This window comes from Henckelia pumila, chromosome 3, assembly GCF_033568475.1.
Source record: "Henckelia pumila isolate YLH828 chromosome 3, ASM3356847v2, whole genome shotgun sequence".
In the NCBI taxonomy this organism is placed as follows: domain Eukaryota; kingdom Viridiplantae; phylum Streptophyta; class Magnoliopsida; order Lamiales; family Gesneriaceae; genus Henckelia; species Henckelia pumila.
In genome coordinates this window covers 92,550,339-92,572,563 of record NC_133122.1, presented here as the reverse complement: position 1 = coordinate 92,572,563, position 22,225 = coordinate 92,550,339, and the positions used below count along the sequence as shown (strand labels likewise).

The 22,225-nt window shown below is 32.9% G+C and overlaps 1 protein-coding gene across 1 annotated transcript; it reads left to right on the top strand.

Moving 5' to 3' along the window:
- Nucleotides 1-7,912: 7,912 nt before the first annotated feature.
- Nucleotides 7,913-16,851, top strand: LOC140891897 (NAC domain-containing protein 90-like). Its single transcript, XM_073300566.1, has 3 exons — nucleotides 7,913-8,153; nucleotides 8,430-8,731; nucleotides 16,428-16,851. Exons 1-3 carry the CDS (start codon nucleotides 7,997-7,999, stop codon nucleotides 16,728-16,730), a joined length of 762 nt encoding a protein of 253 aa, XP_073156667.1. The 5' UTR covers nucleotides 7,913-7,996; the 3' UTR covers nucleotides 16,731-16,851.
- The last annotated feature ends 5,374 nt before the right edge of the window (nucleotides 16,852-22,225 follow it).

Sequence of the window (22,225 nt, the reverse complement as noted above, 5' to 3'; positions counted from 1 at the left end):
ATACCATTAGTCCTTACTACTTGAGACATCATTGAGACTCTATATGCTAGTACTGTACTTTGACTCGTTTATCGACTCTATGTGGTCATCAGGTGTCGGGATTGGGTACAGTTACGACACATATAGGAGTCGATACTTTGTTGTCAAGGATTCACCACACGCTTGCAAGTGTGGAAATCCTATGCGATCTGAGGAGATATTAGTGTGACAAATCTCTGGCCAGAGTACTCGATGTGATTTAGGTTACTTGGTTTCCTAGTAGCACATGCGATATCACTATTTGATCTTCAAGATACGTTGCATAGTTATCAAATCTCGAACGACTCTCGATGTATCAATGGTTGTTGATTCGATCGGGATATATGGATGAAGGGACTGTACTGTACGCTAACGAAAACTTACTGGTTCTTGCAGGCACTATCAGTGATACCTAGGGAATCATGGGGCGATGTTGCTAGACGCTCTTACCGTGATTCTTTGGGTAAGTTGGAAATCGTTGTTCCGAGTCACAAGGAGTTGTTAACCCACGGCTAGTTGTATCCCTGAACCATTGAGGGTCACACAAGTAACGGATTACTAAACCCCGTTGAGATAGTTAAATTAAAAGAGTTAAATTTAATGAAAGAGAAGTTGGACTTCTTAACTAAAAGGAGTGGAATTTTATAAAATGACATAGGGATGAGCATTTTTGGAAATCACTGAATTCGCATTCAGAAAAATTATCTTGACTTTAAAAGGTGCAGAAATGGTTTCTGTGCACATTGGTGAAATCAGTTTATCAATCGGAGTCATGATGAATTTTATATTAATTTCTATAATAACGGGCTTGGCTTGTTGGGCTTAAGTTATGGATTATGGGCCCTAAGGAGTTAGATTCCTAATAGAGATATAACTTAATCCAGTCTAGAAATTATATATAAATAAATGTGTAGTGTTTGAAAATCAATAGAATATTCATCTTGGAGTTTTCGAAAAACACACTAAATATTCTAAGGGGATTTTCGAAATCCTCTACTCCTTTTTTGAGAAAATTCAGTCTGTGATTTTTCTGAAAAATTACATTCTGAATAAAATTACATTCTGAATTGACAGATCAAATCTGTTTAATCTCTTCGATAAACATCTGATTGATTTCTAGTGCAATCAATCAGAAGGTTTTAGTTTTCTGTTCGTGGACATAATTCCGGAGATTGATCAAGCGAGTCATCGGTTCCCGGGATTTACAACAAGAGCAGATTAAATCTGTTGGAGTCCACTAATCAAGCCATTGCTTGAAGAGGTAAAATATTAATTATTATTATTATTATTTTACTTGCATAATTTAATCGTTAGGATTTGATATCTATGATATGGAATTGTTCCATATAAAATTTTAAACTTCCGCTACACCGGGTATCAGATCGATTTGATCGTGAGAGCGACACGTGTTCCAACAAGAAGGAAACAAGATCATGTAAGATACCAACCCATAGTTTGCATATTGCATAACTGTATTAAAACACAAGCTTTTCAAAGTTCAAAGCTGCTCCAGTTCCTATAGTAAACAACACACCAACTTGTTGTTTGGTGACAAAGGTTAAGTTGCTTGAAAAAGTTCAAGTCTTCATTGCAGTCTTGTGAAGAACATAATCTATCTTATCAGATCAGGCTGCACATCTTCTTCCATCTCGGGTGAGTTAAAGAATCCATTAATCACAGTAGGACTAAACTCGAAAAATATGAACCCTCACATGAATTTTCCCAAATTTTGCGAAAGAGGGTTCGGCACAGCTTTAGTCAAATTTCAGTAGAATTCCAAGACCATAGGTCTACATTAAGGAATAGCATATATCACAGTAGCGAACATATTTATGAGTTAGAAAATTCTTACCAGATTTTGTGCGCCATATGCTTCCAAATCAATGATGTGGTCCTCAATGAAGTCACAATTGGCATAGTGTTGCCAATCATTTGCAGCATTCTCAGAAAAAAGAAAAACAGAGGAATAGGATTGGCTTACTCGGTATTTTTCATCTAAGGTGTTGTCCAGGGTATCAGCAACACCTGCAAAAACATCTTCCGCAGAAACAGCAACACCGGCTTCCTACAGAAAGGTGCAGCAACAGTGACAGTAGCCAGCAAATTCCGAATATTGAAAAATTCTACCATATCCAAATACTCTTCATCTAAGATGTCAGCAGGAATGTCAGCAGCATCTGATGCAACATCTACTTCTGAGGCAAATTCCTCAGAGTCTTCATCAGAGAATACAAGGGATGGATCAGCAGCAGTAAAAATGACCATCAATTATCTCAAAAAAAATCATCCTCTAATATGTTGTCAGAAGTGTTGTCAACATCTGGCTCAACATCTTCTTTGTAGCCCATCTCTGTTTGAATATCACTGAATCAAAATTCTTCTCTGCCATAAAATTTTGAACAGTTAGAATAAGAAGAGAAGATTTTGACAATAATGCAAGGACCGACAAAATTCTGTAGAAATGATAATGTGGTGAGGGTGAGCAAAAAATAACAAGATCATAAAACATTCTGATGATAAGATCAAATCTAAACAAAAAACCCTTCACCTCTTAATCACTCGGTCGCAATTAATATTTCCTAACAGTAACAATTGCCAACGGAAAAATGGATTTTAAAATCATTATGGCCATAAATTTCCGAATTAAGGCAATAAATCAAGCCAATTAATTTTCAAAAAATTTCCATAAATAAACTCCACATCGAAATAAACTCCACTAAAAACATTTTCAATCACTAAACAATTCGAAATATTAGTGGATAGGGCAAATCACTACATTTTGCTTATTTCGAACTTCAAACTTCTCAGCAAGATATATTCACCATAAAATAAATATGCATGTCTTAATTATGTCTAAAAACAGAGTGTAACAATGCAATAAAATGCAATCATATGCAAAAAAATATGTTGACAAGTGAGGTGTTATCCACGATGTTGGCAACATCTTCCAGCAACACTTCAGGATTCTCAAAAAATTTTATTTCCAGATAGCCATTAAATTCATTATTACAGAAGTGGTAGCCTGCACACTAAAAGAACGATCTTCAATGGACCCCTTTAGGTAGCTTTTTCCATTTGCTTCTGATTTTCAATCAAATTTGACGATTGAGATGATCTTATTTAACCATTTTGTTATTTTGAGTTTCTGAATTTGCAAAATTACTTTTCACTTGGGACAGGATCATGGAATACACGAACATCCCTCCACTACTTTGTGATTTAGTCAGAACTCTTCTTCAATTAAATTTCATTAAAATGTAAAACAATTTGCAAAGAATCCTGATTGAAAACTGGTCAATGATTACAAAGTATCAAAACACTTCACAAAACAGAGTGTATGCATGAATGCAACATGCCTAATGATCCTAAAGATGCACATGCATGATAAGGTGTTGTCGTAGAGTGTTGGCAACACTCCAGACAACATCTCAGTTCTGTCTATATTGCACACAAACTGAGAGACTTCCTTAGACTGGAAAATCTCTCGAAATCCAATGCTTTGGTGAAAATATCAGCTAATTGGTTATCCATTCTAATAAACTCAATACAGATCATGCCTTCCTCGACCAAATCTCTAATTAAGTGATGTCAAATGTCTATGTGTTTGGTTCGAGAGTGTTGTACTGGATTTTTGCATATATCAATAACGCTTGAATTATCACAGTACACATTCAACTAAGCATGATATCTAGCCTAGTACCACAAAAAACAAGATACTTCCAATTATGCTTTTGTAGAGGGTGTTGTCAATACCTTCGACAACATCTTCCCTCGACAGTTTTTCACTTGACCTCATTGGTGTACACATGTGTTTACAATTTTCATTCAAATACTTTTTCACAAGATTTCTAGCATACTGTATTTGACACACAAAAATTTCACCATGCATTTGTTTCACTTGCAACCCCAAGAAATAATTCAATTCACCAACCATACTCATCTCAAAAGTAGACGAAATGCACTTCACAAATTTATCAACAAGTTTTTCACAAGAAGCACAAAAGATTATGTCATCCATATAAACTTGGCAAATAAGAATCTTATCTTGAGACTTTTGCACAAACAATGTCTTATCAATCTCACCTCTTTTGAATCCAAGATTGAGAAAGTATTTGGTTAATCTTCCATACCATGCACGTGGTGCTTGCTACAATCCATACAGTCCCAACCTTTTTGGGTTCACTGTTTGACACAAAGCATGAAAATCTTACTTGTGAAAACGTGGAGCTCATGCAAATTAGTACAACCATTTTCGATAATCCACATTTTCTTTCCTTCGGGTTTGCATATCTCCATGCACATCTCCAATGACCTCAATGTCTTCATCCTCATTTTCAGCAGTGAATTGTTCAAAATTTTGTTTCTGGAGATTCTGTAGGAGGTGTTGTCACAGGTGTTGTAACACCTTGGACAACATCTAAATTTTCATAATTTTCAAACAGATCATAAACTTCATCTTCAACAGTTTTCTTCTTCTGATCTGCAAATACATCAAAAAAAACATTAATAGACTCAAAAATTGTTCGAGTTCTTAAGTTAAACATCATGTAAGCTTGAATATCCAAAGAATAACCTAAGAACAAACACTTGTCACTTTTAGCATCAAACTTTGCAAATTAATGATCAAATATCATTCAAAGAGTAACATACACAACCAAAAACATGAAAGTACTTAAGGTTCGGCCTTTTTCCCATGAGAGTTTCATAAGAAGTCATAGTAGAACCATTCCTCAAGTATACTCAATTTTACGTGTGACATGCTGTGTTTAAGGCTTCTGCCCAAAAATATTTTGAGATATTTTCAGAACTTAACATCACTCTAGTCATCTATTGCAAAGTTATATTCTTCTTTTCAACAAATTCATTCTGTTGTAGGGTTTTGGGAGCAGAAAATTCATGATAAATACCTTTCTTATCACATAAATTCTCAAAAGAAGAGTTTCGAACTCCTTACCATAATCAGTGAGAATTCTGGTTACATTCAATTTGTGAAAATTCACAATCCTTGTGAGCAAATTCTTAAAAACATCAAATACTGATTTTTCTCTCACAAAGCTTACCCAAGTATATAGTGAAAAATCATCTACACACACAACAGAATATTTCTTACCTCCACAGCTTTCCACATCCATTGAACCCATTGAGTCCATATATACAAGTTGAAGACAGAGTGTTGTCTCAGATATTGGCAACATCTGGTGTGACACCCTGATATGCTTCTTTTTGACATGCCTCACAAATAAATGAAATTCCAGATTTTGAATTAGACATACCTCTAGCAACATCAAACTTACTTAAATTCTTCAAAGTCTTGAAGTTTGCATGACCCAACTTTTGATGACATAGGTTAAATTCATCTACCTTTGAATTTCTACATTCCATCTCCTCTCCAAGTTGATAGAAATTATCAAACGACCTCATACCTGTCATCAAACACATGTTAGAGCTATAAAAAACTTTGCATAATTTCTTATCAAATTGCACATGCAAGTTTTCATCACAAAGCTGACTAATTCTTATTAAATTTGAAGTTAATACTTTAACATGAAGCACGTTGCGAAGCTTAGGCAAACCAGCAACATCCAGTGTGCCTTTTCCTACAATATTTCCTTGTGAACCTCCTTCATAAGTCCACTTTTCAATTTAACATAATCTGTGAGAAATGTCTTGAACCTGTCATATGACGTGAACTTTCACTATCAAAGTACCAAGCACCTGAAACATTAGTTCTCAAAGCAGTATAAATCATATAACAGTTAATATCAGCTTTTGGTACCCAAACCTTTCTTCCAGTGGATCTGTTCTTAGGGATGTTGTGGGAGGGTGTTGGCAACACCTTTGATGCAGACCTCTCCCAATAATCTTCCTGCAGCTTAAAACAGTATGGTTTGATATGACCAGGTCTCTGACAGTAATGACAAACATACTTATGTTTCCTTCCAGACTTTACAAGAGCAGTAGGCTGTGGCTTAGGTTTTGGAGGATCGGTTGTTGTGACCTTTTCTGTTAAGCTTCCTAGACAGCTATTTTCTTTGACAAACACAGGAGCTTTTGAACATTCACCAACCTCAAATTTACTGTTCTCAAAACATGTGAGAAAATAAATAAATAAAAACAACTCCCTTAAAAGTCTACTGAAAGTAGAACAAGAAAACCCAAGAAAGGAGTTGATCCGAGATGCCCAATCTTCAAGTGCTCTCAAAACTACAAGGCATCTACGAACAATAAATTCAGCAAATTGACAAGAACTCTTCAGCATGAAAGAACTCTAGAAAGTCGAGTTCTGTCATCTACGTTCAAGCTCTATTTTTTTTTTTTGCACGCTCAAATCTTCATCTACGGCATGATCTCTCTTTTCTACGCTCTCTCTCGTTTTCTTCAAGCCACAGATCTCTACATTCTTTCTTCTATTTAAGCGTGTCAACTTATATCCAAAAAGAGTCTTGATCTTGTTTCTTTAATTCAAACTTTAATCTACAATGATAAGGAAACAAAGATAAGTTAGGAGATAGATATATATTATGATAAGTCCAAATATATCTACCAAAAATATCAAACAACTAAAACTATAAGATAATTTAAACAAATCAATCTTATTTTAAATATAGGAAAATTACATTATATCAAATAAAACAATTCCTAATTTAAAATATTTCAAATACTTAGATAGGAAAAACTATCAATCTAAGAAACCATATTTTAAATCTAGAAATATTATATAATCTCAATTCAAATCAAAAAAATTCCTAGTTTAAAATATATCAAACATATAGATAGAAAACACAATATTAATTATCAATCCTAAAAAGGCAAAACACAATATTATAATCTTTCAAAACATGAAAATATATCAAGGAATAATTATTTCTTTCACATTTATCTGAATTGTTTACGAAAGAATGGATTTTGTCTTGTATATTAATATTCTCAGCTATTTATTTTATTGTGTTTCCAATGTATCAAGAATTTTGACACCACGTATATAATGTGTCATTACTCGATATGTCAAAAAAAATACAAAATCATAAATATGAGTTTATTAATCACTCAGAAGTAAGATTGACTCATATATGACCATCATCGATTAATATTGAATTCTCAACATGATATGGAAATTTATAGAGATTCAAAATTAATCATGTTTCAGTCTTATTTAATCAAATTAAATAAAGTGTTTTCATTCCAATAATCTCATTATCAACAACCTGGATAATATTGTTTAATTCAGATTATAATGAACCACACTTGCAATTTCAAATTAATTAGATCCCAACTTTAATTTCTAATTGCAGAGATATTTAGATTATTATAATTTAAATAGTATCCTCATGTATATAACATTTATATACAAATATTTAAATTGAATTCACATACCAATAATCTTGCAATTTTCGATATTTATAAGGCATCAAAATTATGCGTGTAAAAATAGTATTGAAATATTTATCACATAAAACAAAACATTTGTTTATGGACATAAATCCCAACGAAACAACACATTGTAATTATAAATAATATAGAGTAACATATACGGGAGTGTAAATAGTATGTAGTTATAGAGTAAAAGAAGTGTATTGAATGGAAAGAATTAGGTCAACGTGTAGAAATAAAAGAAGTGTGTTGGATGTGGAAAGAAGTAGGTCAACGTGTGCACCTGAAGTTGACTTCAAATAAAGAATATAATAATTAAATGGGGAGATAGAATCTAATTAATTTTCCTGAGTCCTGGCGGTAAGAGCATGGAAATTTCAAAGAAATTCATCTGTCCCACACGTCTAATTTCGCTCCATCTTCATACCACCTCATTACCCAAAAAACATTTCAGAAAATTTTTCCACCTATAAATATATACAATAAATAGCTTTAACAACAAGCAAACCTTTGAATTGAAAATTCTTTTCAATTGGTATTTTTTACTGATTAAATTAATTATATGTATTCATCCATTAGGGTTTGAATAAATTTGCGTTAGATATATATGGATGATGATTCAACTCCAGGTTTTAGGTTCTACCCAACAGAGGAAGAGTTGGTGCTGTTTTATCTGCATCATAAGCTCCGAGGCACTAGGCCTGATATCGATCCGGTTATCCCGGTTCTCGATATTTATGAATATCATCCCTCCGATCTTCCACGTAAGTATATATATATATATATGTTAAAGAGTTCATGTTTAAGTTCGCCTCGGATGTCGGATCGATCATTAAAATTCCGGTATATATATAAGATAATAAGTTGAATATACATATAATGATACTATAGAACTGTTATGGGAATTTAAGTTTCAAATTATTTTGCATGCATGCATTGATGTCTCTTTGTTTCAGCCCTTCCTACATAAAGTAAAGGTCATTATATTTTTGTTTATTCTTCGAATATTAAAAGTAACATGGATGAAATTGGTGAAACAGAATTGGGGGGAGAACGTTGTCCGGTGGATTCGGAGCAATGGTTCTTCTTCGTTCCTAGGCAAGAGAGAGAAATCCGAGGGGGACGACCAAACAGGCTCACAAGCCATGGTTATTGGAAAGCAACTGGTTCTCTTGGAGATGTTTACTCTTCCCAGAACCGCGTGATTGGTCGGAAAAAGACCATGGTTTTCTATGAGGGACGAACGCCGAATGGTAGGAAGACCGCGTGGAAGATGAATGAGTATAAGGCCATTGAGACAGATCCTGAAGCTTCTTCCTCTTCAGCTCCCGCAAATCCACAGGTACGTTAATTATATTCTTAGATACCGTTTGGTATCATGGATGAGATGTACGATAAATGAACAAAAATATGATGAGATATGGATAAGCAAGATATAGATATGAATAATATGTTGTTTTGTATGTTTTTTATTTTGTAGGATTATTGTGTTTGTTTTCTTAATTACCATTGTCAATTTCGCACAATTTCACTTATACGACACTCTTCCTCCACTAATACCATTGGTTAAGAGGTATTTATCATCAAACCTACATCTAATGTTATACCGGGCCATGAGATATCATTGGGTTAACAAAAAAATGAGAGAAATATAGGATGAGTAAAAATTTGTGTTTCATCTCACTTTCATCTCATGTACCAAACGGTACCCTTACTTCAACAACTAGTACTATACGCTAATGGTAATATGAATTAAGTTCCTTAATTACTATAATTTAACATTTATCTTAGGGAATAAGAAAATTTTCGTTGGGGAAGTTGGCTTACCGCGTACTTAGACTTTGGATGTTCTAATTGCCAAAAAAATTATGATCTTATTGCAATAACTTGATTTATTTACATTTCTCGTCGGGCCACTGTGGATATATATCGTTAACTTGTCGGCTTCACATCATACAACATTGCAGCTAAAAAATGACTGAGTGTAGAAAAACATGATTAAAATTTACGATAACAATTCTTTTAGTAAATAATTTACCTACATCGCCCCCTCATATGTCGAATACAAAATTAATAATTTTCGCCCCCTTCGTTGAATTTCTTGATTCCCTAATTGTCACGCCCCGCTCCCGGGGTCGGGTGACATCGCCATTGCTTTCAAATAAAATTCGAAAACAACCAGGCTCTTAGTACAGAATTTAACTAAAACCAGTATATTTCATGAATAAATTCCAAAATAAATATTCTGTACAACTCAAAATTTCCAAATTTGGAATAAACTTTGCAGTACAACTTAAAAATCAGTATAATAACTATAAAATCTCAAAACTATCTTCATCCCCATCTCCAAGACATGACTTGTTCTTGCTCATCTAAGTCGTCATCTTCGCCATCTGGGAGATGACATCTGGGAGGAAAAGTAAGGGGTGAGTGTTTTGGGGAAACACTCAACAAGTGGGAGCCGATCGATCATACCAAAAATTCATATATATAGATATATTCATTTGAGAAAACTCATACTTGGATTTCAAGCATGTCATATTTCAAAACATATCATCTCATAGCATGTCTCATCATAACATAACATAAACATCATCATCATAACAAAATAGACATGATTTACATATTTTGGCCAGACACTGAAATTCCTCTCATTAATCATGGCTAACTGATCAGTCCCCTATATGTAATCCCTCTAAGGGGTGAGGTCATGGAACGGTTATTATTACCCACCGCATCAGGGCCATAACATAACATGGTTCGGAAATTCCCTTTCCACTCTTAATTTGAGTCATAACAGTGCCAAAACATACTTATAACAAATTTATCAAGAATATCAATTACATAGCAAAATTCGAAAGAATATCATGAACGATTGAAATTTTAAATCATACATAAGGTTTTAAAACAAAAGCCCACTTACCTGGATATATTGGTGCGAGATTAAATACTTCACAGATGTCTCGAAAAATCAGAATTGCTTTTTTTTCCAAGAATTCACTTTGCTTCCTAGTCCACGTGGTGGTAGATTATTGGACAACACTTTAATTCCTCCACTTTCTAATCTAACTTCACGTGAGAATTATAAGAAAGTTGGACAATTTCTTTGACCCAAGTGGTCTGCTATTCTCGAAAATAAGGAAATAAAATGACGACTTTCTGACTAAATTTTGCAGCCTTTTTCCTCAACAAAAAGGAGAGAAAGTGGCCGAAAACTAAACCTACAAACTAACTGGGTTTCTCGAAAATAAGGAGAGAAAATAGAAACGATTTAGGTGTGATTATTCTACAAGCACCGCTCCTCTATTTATAGGCACCAAAAAATTTAATATTGACTAAAATATCGATAATCAAAGTTTGAATGAAAATCATATCACTTAAAGATTTTACTCCATCTATATCTTGATTACTTATCTTAATTTTGTAAACTAAATATCTCACAAAATTAATAAATAAAATCTAAATATATACTCTATCTCCAATATTATCTCGAAATATATAATTATACCATGAATTAAAATATAAATTCTAAAAATCCGGGGTTTCACATCCCTCCCACCTTATTAGAAGTTTCGTCCTCGAAACTTGATTTAACTTAGTTGAAACTAGAATCTCATTAGTATCTCGAAACTTGATTTAACTTAGTTGAAACTAGAATCTCATTAGTATTAATTCTAGAATAAATCCCAAAATTTTAACTTAATTTGTCAGTACAAAAATAAAACTCAAATCTAAAAATGTATAACTTGATATAAAAGTCCTAATATCAAAGTCAAACTTAAATTCCAAATGTCAACTTAAATCTCAAAATCAAAACTTAATCTAATTCCCAAATGATTCCTTACGAATCCCAAAAATAATGACTTAAACCAAGAATTCACCAACAAAATCCATCTCAAATTTTATACTGCCTATGCAATATAAATACTACACCCAAGTGGTTCCTTCCCATGAAGATCATAAATTCTTAATTCTAATTTCCCATCAAGACCATGAACCTGGTTTTGCTTTGATACCACTTCTGTCACGCCCCGCTCCCGGGGTCGGGTGACATCGCCGTTGCTTTCAAATAAAATTCGAAAACAACCAGGCTCTTAGTACAGAATTTAACTAAAACCAGTATATTTCATGAATAAATTCCAAAATAAATATTCTGTACAACTCAAAATTTCCAAATTTGGAATAAACTTTGCAGTACAACTTAAAAATCAGTATAATAACTATAAAATCTCAAAACTATCTTCATCCCCATCTCCAAGACATGACTTGTTCTTGCTCATCTAAGTCGTCATCTTCGTCATCTGGGAGATGACATCTGGGAGGAAAAGTAAGGGATGAGTGTTTTGGGAAACACTCAGCAAGTGGGGGCCGATCGATCATACCAAAAATTCATATATATAGATATATTCATTTGAGAAAACTCATACTTGGATTTCAAGCATGTCATATTTCAAAACATATTATCTCATAGCATGTCTCATCATAACATAACATAAACATCATCATCATAACAAAATAGACATGATTTACATATTTTGGCCAGACACTGAAATTCCTCTCATTAATCGTGGCTAACTGATCAGTCCCCTATATGTAATCCCTCTAAGGGGTGAGGTCATGAAACTGTTATTATTACCCACCGCATCAGGGCCATAACATAACATGGTTCGGAAATTCCCTTTCCACTCTTAATTTGAGTCATAACAGTGCCAAAACATACTTATAACAAATTTATCAAGAATATCAATTACATAGCAAAATTCGAAAGAATATCATGAACGATCGAAATTTTAAATCATACATAAGGTTTTAAAACAAAAGCCCACTTACCTGGATATATTGGTGCGAGATTAAATACTTCACAGATGTCTCGAAAAATCAGAATTGCTTTTTTTCCCAAGAATTCACTTTGCTTCCTAGTCCACGTGGTGGTAGATTATTGGACAACACTTTAATTCCTCCACTTTCTAATCTAACTCCACGTGAGAATTATAAGAAAGTTGGACAATTTCTTTGACCCAAGTGGTCTGCTATTCTCGAAAATAAGGAAATAAAATGACGACTTTCTGACTAAATTTTGCAGCCTTTTTCCTCAACAAAAAGGAGAGAAAGTGGCCGAAAACTAAACCTACAAACTAACTGGGTTTCTCGAAAATAAGGAGAGAAAATAGAGACGATTTAGGTGTGATTATTCTACAAGCACCGCTCCTTTATTTATAGGCACCAAGAAATTTAATATTGACTAAAATATCGATAATCAAAGTTTGAATGAAAATCATATCACTTAAAGATTTTACTCCATCTATATCTTGATTACTTATCTTAATTTTGTAAACTAAATATCTCACAAAATTAATAAATAAAATCTAAATATATACTCTATCTCCAATATTATCTCCAAATATATAATTATACCATGAATTAAAATATAAATTCTAAAAATCCGAGTTGCACATCCCTCCCACCTTATTAAAAGTTTCGTCCTCGAAACTTGATTTAACTTAGTTGAAACTAGAATCTCATTAGTATTAATTCTAGAATAAATCCCAAAATTTTAACTTAATTTGTCAGTACAAAAATAAAACTCAAATCTAAAAATGTATAACTTGATATAAAAGTCCTAATATCAAAGTCAAACTTAAATTCCAAATGTCAACTTAAATCTCAAAATCAAAACTTAATCTAATTCCCAAATGATTCCTTACGAATCCCAAAAATAATGACTTAAACCAAAAATTCACCAACAAAATCCATCTCAAATTTTATACTGCCTATGCAATATAAATACTACACCCAAGTGGTTCCTTCCCATGAAGATCATAAATTCTTAATTCTAATTTCCCATCAAGACCATGAACCTGGTTTTGCTTTGATACCACTTCTGTCACGCCCCGCTCCCGGGGTCGGGTGACATCGCCGTTGCTTTCAAATAAAATTCGAAAACAACCAGGCTCTTAGTACAGAATTTAACTAACAGTATATTTCATGAATAAATTCCAAAATAAATATTCTGTACAACTCAAAATTTCCAAATTTGGAATAAACTTTGCAGTACAACTTAAAAATCAGTATAATAACTATAAAATCTCAAAACTATCTTCATCCCCATCTCCAAGACATGATTTTTTCTTGCTCATCTAAGTCGTCATCTTCGTCATCTGGGAGGAAAAGTAAGGGGTGAGTGTTTTGGGAAACACTCAACAAGTGGGGGCCGATCGATCATACCAAAAATTCATATATATAGATATATTCATTTGAGAAAACTCATACTTGGATTTCAAGCATGTCATATTTCAAAACATATCATCTCATAGCATGTCTCATCATAGCATAACATAAACATCATCTTCATAACAAAATAGACATGATTTACATATTTTGGCCAGACACTGAAATTCCTCTCATTAATCGTGGCTAACTGATCAGTCCCCTATATGTAATCCCTCTAAGGGGTGAGGTCATGGAACGGTTATTATTACCCACCGCATCAGGGCCATAACATAACATGGTTCGGAAATTCCCTTTCCACTCTTAATTTGAATCATAACAGTGCCAAAACATACTTATAACAAATTTATCAAGAATATCAATTACATAGCAAAATTCGAAAGAATATCATGAACGATCGAAATTTTAAATCATACATAAGGTTTTAAAACAAAAGCCCACTTACCTAGATATATTGGTGCGAGATTAAATACTTCACGGATGTCTCGAAAAATCAGAATTGCTTTTTTTTTACCAAGAATTCACTTTGCTTCCTAGTCCACGTGGTGGTAGATTATTGGACAACACTTTAATTCCTCCACTTTCTAATCTAACTCCACGTGAGAATTATAAGAAAGTTGGACAATTTCTTTGACCCAAGTGGTCTGCTATTCTCGAAAATAAGGAAATAAAATGACCGACTTTCTGGCTAAATTTTGCAGCCTTTTTCCTCAACAAAAAGGAGAGAAAGTGGCCGAAAACTAAACCTACAAACTAACTGGGTTTTTCGAAAATAAGGAGAGAAAATAGAGACGATTTAGGTGTGATTATTCTACAAGCACCGCTCCTCTATTTATAGGCACCAAGAAATTTAATATTGACTAAAATATCGATAATCAAAGTTTGAATGAAAATCATATCACTTAAAGATTTTACTCCATCTATATCTTGATTACATATCTTAATTTTGTAAACTAAATATCTCACAAAATTAATAAATAAAATCTAAATATATACTCTATCTCCAATATTATCTCGAAATATATAATTATACCATGAATTAAAATATAAATTCTAAAAATCCGGGGTTTCACACTAATAATCAAAAAAATATAGGTAAATCTATAGCTTAAAACCCTAAATAAGTATTTCCAACTTTCTAAAATGGAATTAATTTTTTTTCATTAAAACGAATCGATCGAAATTTATTCTGAAGACGAAAAAAAATCAAACAAAAAATAATATATTATTTTGATTACTAACCAAATTAAATGATCTCGATCTTTTAGAATATTTTTTTGAAAAATAAGTTCTACTTCAAAAATTGTAGTTAAAAATTGAATTATATAAATTTAAATTATTTATTAAAAACTATATTTTCAAGTTTAGTTCTATTGTCCAATAAAATTTTATTAGAAAATTTAACAATATTATTTTTTTTAAATAAATATTAGGTTTGTTCAATAAACAAAACTATTATGTTAAAATCCGAAATCAAAGCTACCTAACCAATATTTTTAAATTTTAAAACAAAAATTATGAATTAACTCAAATGATTTTTTAGATGAATTCAACTCGATAGGTTATTTTGATTGAAATTGATATTTTTTACACACCTAAAACTGTAATTCATGTCTGCCTCTGATATGTCGATATATGCTCTTTCAGTTTAAAAATAACTTTTAAATTTTTCTTAATTTTCTGAAAGACCTAACTAAAAAATTTCAATCATCCCAAAAATTTACAACAAACGATTATTTTCCAAATCTCATAATTATTGAATTTTAAGTTTATTCTAACTATAAAAATCGCAATACTAGCTCAATAATAATTGCAAAGTCAATAATTCTCACAAATTTCAATTTTCAACCAATTGATTATTTTTCCTAAATTTCACAACAATAGTTTTTAGGGTAAAAATTCAAATTTGAAAATTCATATACATAAAAAATCAATATTATCGCAACTAAATATTCGACAAAATTTAGAATTGTCGAATTTATCTTAAAATCGCATAATTTTAAAACCTACGACAATAAATCAACCAAAAATTATAATGAAGTTTTCTATTTTTTATTTTTTTTACATGGGGCTAATTTTTATTTTATTTTTAAAGTACGAAATTTTTTTTTAAAAAAAAATAGGTGGGGCTAGAGCCCACCCTAGCCCAAGGGTGGCTCCACCCCTGATTTTAAGAACAAAAGAAAATATTTTTCATTTCGCTTCAGCTATCTTAAATGTTGAATAAAAGTAATCGTCACCCTCTCCCTCTACTTTGTCTCATCTCTAGTATGTTATAGCCACCAAATTTACAATAACAATTCTTTTAGTAAATAATTTACCTACCCCGTCCCCTCATCGAATACAAAATTAATAATTTTCGCCCCCTTCGTTGAATTTCTTGATTCCCTAATAGTCAAAATTAGGGGTGGTTTTTTGGTATACCTTACTACAAATATTGGTATGAAAAAAATTAATACTGATACCGATAGTAAAATTCCGAAACTTTAGTATGAAAAAAATTCATATTGATACCGTATAGATACCGAAAAAAAATTTGGTATATCGAAAAAATGTCTGTATATCGAAAAATTTTCGGTACGGTATGCCAAAATTCCGATATTTTGGTACGGTATGTCAGCCCTAATCAAAATATAGGTAAATCTATAGCTTAAAACCCTAAATAAGTATTTCCGATAACAATTACTTGAATTCAATAAAATAACGGCCCCAACGCAACCACCCCCTCAGAATTAGCATTTAAGAGCAACATTTTAGTTTCACACCCATGCATATATATATATGCATCCTCTTATTTTATTCTTCAACAGGTAAGGGAAGAACTCAGCTTATGCCGAATATACCAAAGATCAAACTTCTTTAGAGCTTTCGATAGGCGGCCACCACCATCCCATGCAGCGATAGGCATTCCAGTGACGGAGCACCTACAAGAAGCAACCACATGTAGCGATCGAAGAACCGGTTTTGATTATTCGAATTTATGGGATCAGAATATTAATCCGTCTCATTCTGTGGGAAGTGACAGCAACTTGGATTTGGCCTCCGACAATGAACCCTTCAGCTGGGATTTGGAACAGTTTGATTTGTTCGATGTGTTGAGATATAATCTGTAATCTTCATTAGTCATTTTCTAAAATAATCATTTTATTAGAATATTGAAAGTAATTAAAGGAAGTTTGAATAGCATAAACTATAGATATATATTATACATTGACGTTTGTAATGTTTCTTTTGCAAAAATATATATATTTGTAATTGGAAAATTACATGATAAGTAAGCAGTGAGATAGATATATATGTGTAATTGTACTTGATGCAATTAAATGATGCATTACGTTTTACACTTATTTGTACTAGTAAGTATAATGTGAGCTGGACGTGATATAAAGATAGATTTTAATTACAGAATTAATTGACATAAAATATTTCTATATTATATGGGAAACCAAAAATTCTTTTCTCGTTGAAAAGTTTGAACATTAAAATATAAGTAGCAATACTCTCCCTGATTTGAAGCTTTTGCAGTAATTCTCTCGATAAAAGTATTTTGATCTAATCTCTTTGAACAGTCGTCAAGAAAAAGATACATGCACAAAAACACATGATATAAATATGAATATCAGCCATAGACATATAAAAGCAAACAAAACATATATTAACGTGTATTAAAAACTATTATTATATAAATAACATAATATTGATTATAAAAAATTTGTCAGAACAAAGACATCAATGTTTGACTATGCAGTAACCCGAAATCCTTTTTATGTGATTAAGTGGGTAATCATATTTAGAATAAGTAAAACATGATTAAAATATTTTAATATGATAAAACCAAGTAGAAAAACGACTTCGGATTGATCAGAAACGGTCTGTAATACAAAATGGGCTTGGGTAGTTCGGAACCACCGAACATAGACCCAAGAAAGCTCGGAAGATCCGAAGGTGGGTTCAGAAGCCCCAAAATGTTCATTGTTGGGTTCGGAAGCTAGGGATGAGTTCACGTCCGATCAAGATTGGACCTTCCAAAGAGATAGACCATGCGCACTATCGATGCGTCAAGAGTATATCAACATGTGGGATTGCATCGGAGCATCCGAAGTGGGATTTCGTAGCTATCAAAGATGATCAGAACTTCCGAAGTGCAGATCAAAGCTTCCGATCAGAGTTGTTCTGAGACGTGGAAAGCATGCGAGTTCGAACCTTGTGAACTCATTCTATAAATAGGCCGAGATTTCTCATAATTCAATGTTTGTTTGAGGTGAAATGTTGTGATCAGTATATATTCTTAGGGTTCTAGTTCTCTACTCAAGGGCCAGGCGATAGCGAGATGCTACGGGGCTTGTAGCGGTGTAGTAATCCGACATCTATTTTACGTGATTAAGTGGGTAAACATATTTAGTATAAGTAAAACATGCATGATTTAGGGGTTTTAATATGAAAAAGCCTAGTGGGATACGACTCCAGGATGTACAGAAATTGTCCAAAAGACCTTAGGGACCCGAGTAGTTCGGAAGCACGGAACTATAAGCCAGGAGAGTTTGGATGGTCCGAAGTCCAGTTAGGAAGCACCGAACTGCTATCTTGAGTTCGAACGCAGAGGGTCAGATCGAAACGTCCGAAAGTGAGATCGGAATATTTGATCAAAGTTAGGCTATGCATATTTGAGGTGTCAATGCGATGTTTACACGTAGCCAAATGCAGGAGATCAGAAGGTCTGAAGTATGGATCGGAGGTTCTGAAGTCTCTGCCGATCAGAACTTGTAAACCTTGCATAGTTTGTAACGTTCGAAGAAGGGCTTGGAAGGTCGGAACTTGATATATAAATAGGCCAAGATTTCTAACAATTCAATGTGTGTTTGAGGCGAAATGGTGTGATCAGTTTATATCTTAGGGTTCTAATAGTCTTTTCGAGGGCGGGCATAGCGAGGTTGATATGAATACTTGATAGCATGAAAATCAAACACGATTATAGATAAAATCGTCTTCGATTCAATAACAAAAAGATTCAAAAAAATTGCCCCGTTATTTGAAACAAGTAAGTTTGTAAAAATCCACTCTTAGTTTACAAGAACTAGTAACAAAGATTCACGAAAAACAATTGAAAAATCATGAGGACCTTCTAAGGAACTTGTATTTGACAATCCAAGTGATAATCAATCGAAAAACGACATAAAGAATTAAACTTTGATAAGTTTTATTTGAACAAATAAAAAAGTTTCAATAACATTCTAGAGAGAATTTTGATTGAAATCAAGAATCTAAATATGAATAATGAATTATATCTGGTTGTTCATGTTACAACTAAAAAAGGTAAAAGTTAACAAAATATGTCAAATCTAGTTCCTAATAATCTAGAATACTAAAAATAGGTAAAAATATCAAAACTCATGCGACCCAGACTAAAACATGCCAAACTGTGTGCATATGCACGGACCTCGTGTAAGGTCCAGAAGGGGGTCCGTGCCATTTATGTCTTTTTAATTTTTTCAGAAATGAAGAGGGGCACGGACCTTGTGCCTAGGTCCATGCCTGGGTACGTGCCTGGTCCATGCCTGGGTTCGTGCTTGTTACGGGCTTGGCTCCATGAGGGTTCCGAGCTTGTCTTGTCTTCTCGATCTTTGTTTACTTGAATTATGTTGAAATGTCCTCAAACTTGATTATAATGCTTCCCAAACCCTTCAAGACTTGTTGACACTCTTGTAAGCACTTCGTGAGAATTTGAACTTTTTGCTCCGTCCCCTCGTTATTGCTTCTCTAAAAAAATCTAACGGATCCCTGGTCTTCTTATAAGCTTGATCATTTTGAGGACTATCCATGATCGCATCATACTCCCCTTTTTGAAAAAGATTTTTCCTCAAATCTTTATTGTTACCTACACAAAATAAAGAAATATTAGAAACATTTAAAATCTTATCGACACCATACTTACCTTGTATTTTCTTGTAAGTTTTATCACCCAAGTCATCCAACAATTTTAATGAACCAATGTTGGTGATTGCTTTTATATTCTCCACATCAACTAGTGTACCTTGCACACTCACAACAAGATCAAAGAACACAAAATTCCTCATGCACAAGATAGACACATTGGCAACTTTAACATGCAAAAATAGCATCAATATTTCATTAAGTATGACAAAAATAAAATTTCTCCCCTTCTTAGATCTAGTTAACCCCAAAACAAAATTCATAGATATTTATAACCATTGTGCTCTAGGAATAAGTGGTTATTCAAATCGTATAAGTGTGACCTAATCTTTGCTTCTCTACACGCAATATACCTATCGCAACTTCACTCAACATACCTCTTCATATGTAACCATAACAAATATTTATGCAAAGTAGTCATTTCTTCGGATTTGTCATTGTAACACATCATGTTTACACTACGTGCTCATTCAACAAGTAACTCACTCAATGATGAAGATGGAATAAAATTTTATTTTCTTTAAACAAATATCCAATTGCTCAAATAAAATTTATCATGAATACCACACAAACAAAACTCAAAGATATTCTCAAGATAATCTTCCGACACATAGAAAACCTTGACATGCTCACAACCCAAAAACATTAAATTCAACATAATTAACACAAGTCTCAAATATTCAATATGCTCATCCAAAATTTTGCTATATACTAAGATATCATCATAGTATACCACAACAAATGTACTTTTATGTGCATGTAAAACATGACTCATCAATGTCTTAAAAGTACTAGGTGCATTAGTTAGTCCAAAAGATATGACTAACTACTCAAGAAGATAAGAATTTATGCCTATACAACTCATGCACCATTCACGCACAACTCAAATGATTCAATTTCGTAATATAATCAAATTAAAGAGACTTCTGATCATGAATTGAAATCAAAACATACTCCACGGATAACACATTAACAAATCTCTCATCAAAATATTTAAATCCAAGCAATTTAGAATTAAGATCATACTTACCTTTGAAAGTTGGCATGGATTTTTATTTTATATTTGAATTTACATTATACCTCACAAAGGGAACAACTTTCAAATCTTCAACTTCACTTTTTGTGTGCTCAACTTTACATGGACATGTTTACCCTTTTAACATTGATAAGTGCATTTTATGCACTTAATTTGGTTATGATTTTAATAGAATTTTGCGTTGTTTGAGCAGTTTTATGCGGTTTCGTTGTTGTTTATGTGTATGTAGGGAGATTCATGAGTTGGTGAATTTATAGATAAAATAAGAAAAAATTGAAGAAGGAAATATGCTAAATTTCTCGCAGCTGTGTCAAAGTCTAAAAATAATTGAGAAAATAAAGAGTGCATATGCATGAGAAATGGTGCATCTGTGTTAGAGTCCAGGAGGAATTGAAAAGAAGAATGGCTCATATGCGTGAGAAGTGAAGCAGATGCGTGAAGAGGCAGAGATTTGAAGGAGTCAAGAGGCGCATATGCGGTAGAATTCATGCATATGCGGTAATTGGCAGAGAATTGAAGAAACGAAGTCATGCATATGCTGTACAATTTGAAGCATATGCGGAAAAATCCAGAAATCCAAGAAACAAAGTAGCGCATATGCGGAACAAGTGGAGCATATGCGGCAACAGGTGAGAACAAAGTTTAGCCGCATCTGCGGGAAAAGCTTGAGAATCTACATGGATGTCCAGTATTACAAGGAACGAAGAGAACCGCATATGCGCTTATTTTAATGCATCTGCGGGAAACTGAAGATTGTGCTTATCTACATGAATTTTGGAAACAGATCAGAATTAGATTTATGGGCTTTTATGGGCTTGGAAGCGAGATATAAAAGAGGAATTTTTGGGGAAGATGCCGACATTGAGAATTTGCAGGGAACGAGTTGGCTTTTGAATACTTTGGAGAAAACAAGAGCTCGAGAACCCAGTACGAAGACGGAAGACGACGGCATCCGGCGACGGACAAGCTTCATTTTAATTCATTCTAGTTTCTCTTTGAACTCTATTTTTCTTAGTTCATGGATTGTTAAAAAAACATGTTTTGTTTGATCTTTGAATTTATTATGAACTAATTTCTTAGTCTAGAGGTAGACGGATCTTGACTGAAAACCATGATTTGAATATTTTAATTTATATATTTAAATTTCTTCGCACAATTTATTTGTGTTTTCCTGATTTTAATGCTTTCAATTTACTGGCCATAGATTGAATGATATTTTATTTAGAATCTATCACTCGAGAGAGGAGATTTTGAATACGACATAGAAAAATACATCTTTGATGTTTATATTGTTCGAGAGACATATAAATCCATAGAAGTCATTAGAAGAATTCTTGTGCCATTTACCGGATTTAATAGTTGATCTTAGATAGACATATTGAGTTTGCTATTGAATACGAATTTCTGCTTGACACTTGAGAGAGATAGTAGAAAATAATAAGGATTCTTGACTAATAAACTAGAAGAAATTATAATTGAACAATCATTAGAAATAAATTGTGGTGGACAGTCAAGTGAAGTCGAACTTCTAGCATTCATCGCTTCTTGAATTTTTCTCTTGTGAACTCGTGGTTTTTAATTTTATTTCTTGAAATTTTAGTTTTATTAAAATCAAACCATTTTCATAGCTCTACATAGGAT

Coding starts and splice junctions, on each gene's coding strand:
- LOC140891897 (XM_073300566.1), top strand. CDS start 7,997: ATGGATGATGATTCAACTCCAGGTTTTAGGTTCTACCCAACAGAGGAA. Junction 8,154..8,429: donor TCATCCCTCCGATCTTCCAC/GTAAGTATATAT, acceptor TTGGTGAAACAG/AATTGGGGGGAGAACGTTGT. Junction 8,732..16,427: donor CAGCTCCCGCAAATCCACAG/GTACGTTAATTA, acceptor ATTCTTCAACAG/GTAAGGGAAGAACTCAGCTT.